This window comes from Augochlora pura, chromosome 8, assembly GCF_028453695.1.
Source record: "Augochlora pura isolate Apur16 chromosome 8, APUR_v2.2.1, whole genome shotgun sequence".
NCBI classification, from domain to species: Eukaryota; Metazoa; Arthropoda; class Insecta; order Hymenoptera; family Halictidae; genus Augochlora; species Augochlora pura.
This window is the reverse complement of record NC_135779.1, coordinates 6,876,693-6,884,487: the sequence shown is the minus strand read 5'-3', so window position 1 is coordinate 6,884,487 and position 7,795 is coordinate 6,876,693. Positions and strand designations below refer to the sequence as shown.

General features: G+C 48.1%; 1 protein-coding gene across 2 annotated transcripts in view; it reads left to right on the top strand.

Moving 5' to 3' along the window:
• Positions 1-257: 257 nt before the first annotated feature.
• The window catches only part of LOC144474365 (rho GTPase-activating protein 20), a 72,955-nt gene continuing 65,417 nt past the window's right edge, over positions 258-7,795 (top strand). For both annotated transcript variants that reach the window (XM_078189131.1, XM_078189130.1), the window contains exon 1: positions 258-1,860. In XM_078189131.1, coding sequence (XP_078045257.1) covers positions 1,552-1,860 — 309 coding nt within the window. In that variant the 5' untranslated portion in view covers positions 258-1,551. The remainder of the gene's footprint in view (positions 1,861-7,795) is intronic.

Sequence of the window (7,795 nt, the reverse complement as noted above, 5' to 3'; positions counted from 1 at the left end):
AGGCCCAAGAATACTATAACATAAGCGTAACAAGAGGTGGGGGTGGGGCGCGCGGGGTCCGCCGGTTTCCCCGTCGAGGTACGAACGGCGTGTAAAGGCCCAAAGCGTAATAAGTCCCCCGGATCGCCATGGTAACCGGCGGACTCGTAGCCTCGCGTGTGCCCGTCGGAGATCGTCAAACTCCGATCGCGCTCGTGCGGGCTCGCCCATACTCGGGCATTTTCGTCGGAGCGAGGCCAACCGGTCGGCGGACGCAGTCTCCGCGCGACCAGTTCGATTCCGCACGTAGCCAGCGATCGGTGCCCGCGTCGTCGTGTGCGTCGCTGCCGTCGTCGTTCGTCTTATAGTCATCGTATAGTCATCGGTCGTCGCGATTCGATCGTTCGCACTATTCGCGGCACAGTGTGTTTTCCCTTCGATCTGCGTCGAGAACGACGCCGATCCGTGTTTTCGTTAATATATCGAGAATTCGACGAGTCGGTATCATCGGATTTTACGCGGATCGTTCGATCGGGCGAGCAGCGTGGCTCTCGCGAAGAGAGCGGTGCACACGCCCGAAGGCAAATACCTGTGCGCCTGATTTCGAGGCCTCTGACACGTCGCTTCTTCCCGCGGACCTCGGCGAAAACGTGCACGAGAGACAGCCGGGATTAGATAGACCGCGATCGAACCGGACGGGGAGCTAGAGCAAGAGACGCGGAGTGAAAGATAGAAATAGAAGAGCAAGAGAGATATAGAGCAAGAGAAATAGAGAAAAAGAGTTATAGAGGTAAAGAGCAAGAGAGAAAGAGAGCAAGAGAGACAGAAATAAAGAGCAAGAAAGATTGAAATAAAGAGCAAGAGAGATAGAGAGAAAGAAAGATAAAGAGCAAGAGAAATAGAGAGCAAGAGAGATAGAAATAAAGAGCAAGAGGAATAGAGAGGAAGAAAGATAGAAATATAGAGCAAGAGAGATAAAGAGCAATAAAAATATAGAGCAAGAGAATTAGAGAGAAAGAAAGATAAATAGAGATAGAGAGCAATACACAGAGAGAAATAGAGACAAGGCTAGAGAAAGATAGACAGAGAGCAAGAAAGATAGAGCAAGAGACGGAGAGCAAAGAAGGAGCGTATCTGGAAACGGTATCTGTTCGCGTTCGCCAGAGCGGACGGTAGACGCACGCGTGCTGTCGGAGCGGAATCGGAGCGGTTTCGCAGTGGTATAATACTTCGGTGACCGATTTTTCCTCGTCGAGCTGCGTCGGGTTGTCTCAGTGAAATTAGGTCGTCGCCGTCGCGACGTCGATTCGGATTTACAAGAGATCCCCTCAGTGGCCGGTGTGCACCGTTTGCAACAGCGCCTTCGAACCTCGTCCCGTCTCGTCTCGTCTCGTCTCGACTCGTGAACCACCTGTGGATTTCGCGTGAAGCATCGCAAAGTGACAGTGCGCGTTAAAACACCGGGGCAGTGGTGCGAGAGGAAAAGCGCGCGTCGGGATGACGGCCGATCTGGAATAGGTCTAGAAGAGAGGTGGATACCGCTTCTTGTGGCAAGAAGAAGATCCAGGTCGAATGATGACCATGTTCGGCACCCTCGTCCAGAGGCTCACCTCGCCGGTGACCTCGCCGACGAGCCCGCGACGCCGTTTCAAGTCGCCGTCGCGGTGGGAGGTGCAGAGCGACCCGGAGGACGACCCGGCCGCCCCGGTCAGGAAGTCGCGGGCGAAGCATCTGCTCGACAAACGCAAGAGCAAGAGCAGGGCGCGGGCACTGAATGTCCAGGCCGAGCAGATCACGGTGTGCAACGCCGGATGGCACGACGCCGCGTTTCCGCCCCTGAGGGGCACCAAGAGCCTCGGCCGGCTCGATGGCATGAAAGAGGTGAGTTTGGATTCGGCCGAGGCGACGCTGCTCGACTCGCGATGTCTAGAGCTTCTGGGCTGCTATGATTTTTTGGATTAATGATGTTAGGTGTCGCGGTGACGTCGTTAACGAAAGTTATTGCGATAAATAACCTGATAAATTCACTTTAGAAAGTGATTACAATGTTTAGGCGTTACCGAAAGTTACTGTAATAAATTCCTTGTTAAATTTACTTTAGAAAGTGATTAAACTGGTTCGTCGTTACCGAAAGTAATTACACGGTCGTGTAATTAGTCAGCTCGCGGACCTTTGGCATTCGGCAAGAGATAAGGGAAATTACAGGAGCTCGAAGCGATGACCTTCGATTACGTGTTAAAGGATGTTCCCGAGGCGCTTTTTCTGTGTAATTTAGCTTGAGTGAAAGCTGAAAGTGTCTAGTTTAAAATAGGGTAAATTGTATTGCGATAGAGTAACGAGAACAATTAGGAATGTTAAAGGAAATTGGTCTTTGACATTTTAGGATTTGTCAGATTTAGAAGGAATCGTTAGGGGTGGAATTTATTAGAGTACGTTCTCGTGCCGATATTTGTATAATATTTAGCTGAAATGAAAGCTGAAAGTGTCTGCTTTAAGACAGTATACAACAAAATTATTCAATATTAGTAATAACATTGCTCTCTTGAGTTAAAGAGGATCGATCCTATCTTCGAAAAACTTCCGTTCGACTCGAGTCGTCATAGAACCCCCATAGAATCCCCATAGAGTCCCCGTAGAATCCCCATAGGATCCCCATAGAATCCCGATAGAATCCCCATAGAACCGCCATAGAATCTCCATAGAGTATATCTCTTCCCAACTCACCTGAAAGTCGCCTGAAAGTCGCGTCATCCAAATGCAGCAATACAGGGCGGATGCACCGGCGCGTTAGAACCATTCCTGCATCGCGTATCATAGCCAGGAGGGAGGACGGGGTGGGGGTAACTAGAATTTCGAATCCAGTTCGATCGGTTTTCTCGTCCCGATTCGACAATACTCTCCGCGTCGCCAATTAACGATCGTCCGTACGCGCGAGGTGTCTCCCCCTGTGCGCCAATTACGGCCACGTCTCCGCGGTTCTAGTGGAGTAAGTTTGAGGTATCCGTGGCGCGGAATCCGCTCGCCGCGGCTTCGGGAATGGTAGTAAACACGGCGGAGACACGGTGGGCGTGTGCTTTCTAAACCGACATGTCGCGGCGGCTATCATCGCCGCTCGGGATCGGTGAAACAGGTTTCGTCGTTTTCTTCGTAGACGGGGATCGATGTCGAAAAAGCCGCGCGAACGGTGAGACAATGCGCCTCTCGCGACCCGATAACAATCGATAACGATCGATAACAGCGAACAGTTGTTCCATCGGCCAGACGTGTTAACCCTTTGCACTCTAAGGCACCACTAAAATTATTCCACCACGTTCCAAAATCATTTTTATATTAACCGAGTTTTTATCTAAAACATTGTTAACAATAAAACTTTGTATAAGTGACTTGGTATCAGTTTCATATATACATAAAATACACTTTGTCACATAAAATTATAGAAGAAAGAAATATTATAAGCCGGAAAAACTATTTCAGATCTATAGTTGAAATGGCTTTGAAAGCAAAGGGTTAAATATTCAAGTAGATGCGAGCACACAATAAATATAAAATTCCGTTCTGCTTGTAAATATAACGTCGTTTCGCTTGCAAGAAATTATCGCGTTGGAAAGAATGATGATCGAAGTAATTGTAAGGGAAATGGTGTGTACGGCAGAAGGGGTTAATTAGGGCCGGGATTAAACGCGACCGGCCGCGCAACCCGATTGCATAATTGCGCGCGGCAAACGTAATACCAGTTTTTAGAGCGGCGCGCGGCGACGCGACGCGGCCCGACGTTTTTACACTCCTTTACTCGCAGGATTCGCGTAATCCGCGCCCGCCTGGTTATGTAGCGCGAGGCACGAGCTCTATTAACCCTTTGCGCTACGATGCCTTTTCACGCTGCGTTGATTAGCCCTTAGTCTAACAACGATCAATCGCAAAGAATTTAGATACAAAATCAATTGATAATTATAAAAATAGAAGCTCCGAAGCACCGAAGCTCTTTTAAACGGGTTAACAAAAAATGGTTATTTACTTCTCTATGACGGAATATACAAATACCAAAAGATATAGATAAATAAAAGCAAAGCCAAACGTATCGCAGAAAAAATATAGCAACAAAGAAATAAACTCTTTAAAAAATTATCGAGGTGTCGAAAGTCGACCCAGAAAACAATTGGCGAAACAATTGATTTTAGAAAAATAGAATCGACCTTTCAGATTTCCGCCACCTTTTCGATTTTTTCCGTGTCGAATAAAATATCCATACTCGAGCCGATCATAGCACCTTGCGCTCGCGATCCCTCCGCATTTCGCCGGGAAAGTTGTTTACACGGCGCCACCTCTTCCTCTTCGCTATTCATTTCATATCGTTTCAAATGACACAATCCTTGCCGTTGAAAGTCGATCGCGTTACAAACACCGTGTTCCTCCGAATTGTTAGAAAAAGCGAGAGGTCAGTCACCTTAGGATCCCGGAATCGCCGCCACGAGACAATAGGGTCGCGATAAGAGAAAAGAAAGAAAAAAAGGAGAGAAAGAACGGGTCTCGGCCGGTGATCGCGTAGGAGAACGCGGACACGCGTGCTTATCGCTTTTTGTCGGCGTTTACGTTGCCCAGCTAGGCAAGTCCCGAAGCCTGTCGATTGCCTCCCACTTTCGACTAACACCACCAGAGTTGTGTCTCAATCGTGATCCATGGCCCTCGATCCTCGCGACGAAAACACCGAGCTCTATCGATCGCCATAGCTCTGGTTTTTTTCGATATATTTGGTTCATGGTTGTTCACGGTTTTGCAAGGTTGTTCACAGTAGTTCACAATTGTTCGCGGTTGTCCATAGTTGTTCACAGTTTCTCATAGTATTCAGGCCCGTAAAATCATTAGAGGGAGGTCGGGGGGAGACGTCATCCGAGTTCCTCAATCGTCAAAGCTCTTACATTTCCCTACGCTAAGTTCACGGTACTTCGCACTTACTCACAATTGTTCGTGGTATGTATTCGGTGCTTAAAACTCGCGAAGGTGGGGAGACGTTATCGAGGTTCGTGTACGGTTTGGAAGGTGGTCCAAGGACTCGGCGCGTTCAAGAACCCCGGGCGAGGTCGGCCGGCCGCGAACAAAAAAAAAAGAGCGAAGGGCCCCGGTGCCCCCCCCCCTCCGATATTCGGCGCAGGATATTCGGCTACCGTGCTCCATCACCTCCGATCGGCGATGTTATCTGATCGGAAAAGGGAGGGAGGAAGAGAAAGAGAAAGAGAGAGAAAGAAAGAAAGAAAGAGAGAAAGAAAGAGAAAGAGAAAAAGGAAAGAGGAAGAGAAGGAGAAAGAAAGACAAAGGGAAAGAGAGAAAGAGAGGTTAGGGTGCAGGACTTCCTCGTGTCTCGCGAGGAGGAGAGCAGATCCGGGCGTCGGTGCACCGCGATTTAACTAGATGCACACAAGGCAGATCCCTATCTGCGTTGCAGTTGCAAGAGAGCTCTCTGCTCGGACAACGTACCCCAAGTCCTCACGCCGGGCAACGAGCTGCAGGATCTTCGGGGCCCTAGTCCGTCTCCATCCTCTCCTCGCCAAATTAATGGCACGGACAAATCGCTCGATTTAATCCTTCGAACTACTCGCCGATAGCGTGATTTTAAGGTTATGTTGAGGGTAAAGTTCGCAAACTTTAGTGTTTTATATTTTATAGAAAGGTCGGTCGAAATGAAAATATTTATGTCATTGTGGGGTAAATGAATTCTGTTCCCTTTATTTCTATTTCAAATATCTATTTTAAATAGTCATTTTAGCGAAGAGATTATTATTTATAAAATTATATAATTTTGTGGGATTTTATAGTAGCATAGTTTAACCCTTTGCACTCGAGCGGTGGCTCGGATATTAAAATTGTTCTGACACATTTCTAAGCAGCGAACATGACCCGACATAACCTGACACATTTTTAAAATAATTTTAGAAGCAGCAACAAAGATTAATAACGAGAAATCGTGTGTGCCGTGTTCTCGCGCTGGCTCGAAGCCGTTCGGCGCGACCACAGAGTCTCGCAGTCGGCTCTTGTTCGCGCATACCGAAACTCTGAATCAAGAGCCTGGTTTTCGTTGCCGGTTAGGAACGCGCGGGGACTTCGGCCATCGAGAACGCTCGTCAATATTTACGAGGCGCGTTCGACGGAACGTCTCTTGCTCGCCGTTTCGCTGGAATCGTATCGTCTTCAGAGAGAGAGAGAGAGAGAGAGAGAGAGAGAGAGAGAGGAGAGGAGAAGAGACGGATAGATATAGCTGGCTAGATAAATAGATAAATACTTGAATAAATAGATGCATAGCTGGCTAGATAAATAGATAGATTAATAGATAGATAATTAGTGAGATAGATAGATAGATAGCTACATAGCATTGATAAATATAAATAATAAAATGAAATAGCATTGATAGCTATATACATTGATAAATACATAGAGAAAGAGATAGAAAGAAAGAGAGATAGCTAGTTAGCTAGATAAATAGATAAATAGCTATATAGCTTGATAAATACATAAAGAAAGAGAGAGAGAGGGAGAGAGAGGGGGAGAGAGTGAGATATCTCGATAGCTAGATAAATAGATAAAAAGAGAGATAAATAGAGAGAAAAATAGCTCATTAGCTAAATAAATAGCAAAATAGTGAAAAAACGAGAAAGGTAGTTAGCTAACTAGACAAATAGATGAATGAAGAAACAAAAAGAGGGAAAGGGGGAGTCGTCCAGGAGACTCGTCAAACTCGAAGGCATCACCTATCGCCGACGGTATTAGTCTCCGTTTCGACGTGTCGCAGCACGCCGCGAGCGATCCTCTTTTTTCCGTTCCCGCGGCAGAGATTCGCCTCGGTTTTTGTCCTCGGGAGACCGGACCGCGGGAACACCGCGGGATCCACCTCCTCATTGTCCCGAATCCGAGTAGACCGGCCCGAGAAACGGACGAAGTCTTGCAAGGAGTGAGAGAGAGAGAGAGAGAGAGGGGGGGGAGCGCTGGGAGGAGACAGAAAAAAAGAGAAGACGCTAATCGGGAATATGAAATTCGCGACGGGGGTGTTCGGCCATCGGTTTCGTTCTTTACGAGTGAACCAAGGCCTGCGTCGTCCTCTGCCACGCTCGATTCTCTCTTTTTTCGCATCCCCTCTGGTCCGAAGGATACGGGGGAGACACGAGGATACGGAGGAGACACGAGGATGCGAGGATGTAGAGGATACGAGCGAACGAGTTACGACACCCCGAGCATTCCCGGGGCCCGGAGATTTCGCAGAAAAACGAGCCTTGCCGATCGCAAAAAACCCGGAGCGAGAGAGAGAGAGAGAGAGAGAGAGAGAGAGAGAGAGAGAGACGGAGAGGGAAGGAGAGAGAATAAGAGAGACAGAGAAAAAGAGAAAAGGGAGAGAATGCAATAGAAAAAGTGAAAAATCGAGAAAGAGAGAGAGAGAGAGAGAGAGCGCGCGAGAGAGAAAGAAAGACTGAGAGAGTAAAAGAGTGAAGAATAGAGACCGAAAGAGTGAAGAATAGAGAACGAGAGATTAAAAGAGTAAAAAAGGGAGGGCGAGAGAGGAACTGAGGACAGAAAGAGAGGGAGCGAGGAACTGCGGAGAAGAGAGGTGGTGTGCCGCGTCTCTGAAAACGTTTCGACCGTGACATTCTTTTGATCGCTCAGCTTGTTCGCTCGTTCGCTCGCTTGTGCACGTCCTTGATCCTTCCCAGAAGATGCTAGATCCACCTCCGTTGGGAACGGATCGTGTCTGGATGTAAATGCGGCGAGCGCCGCGGGTGGGGCGCGTGGAAAAAAATTAATTAGCGCCGGGCGGGGGGGGGGGGGGGGGGGG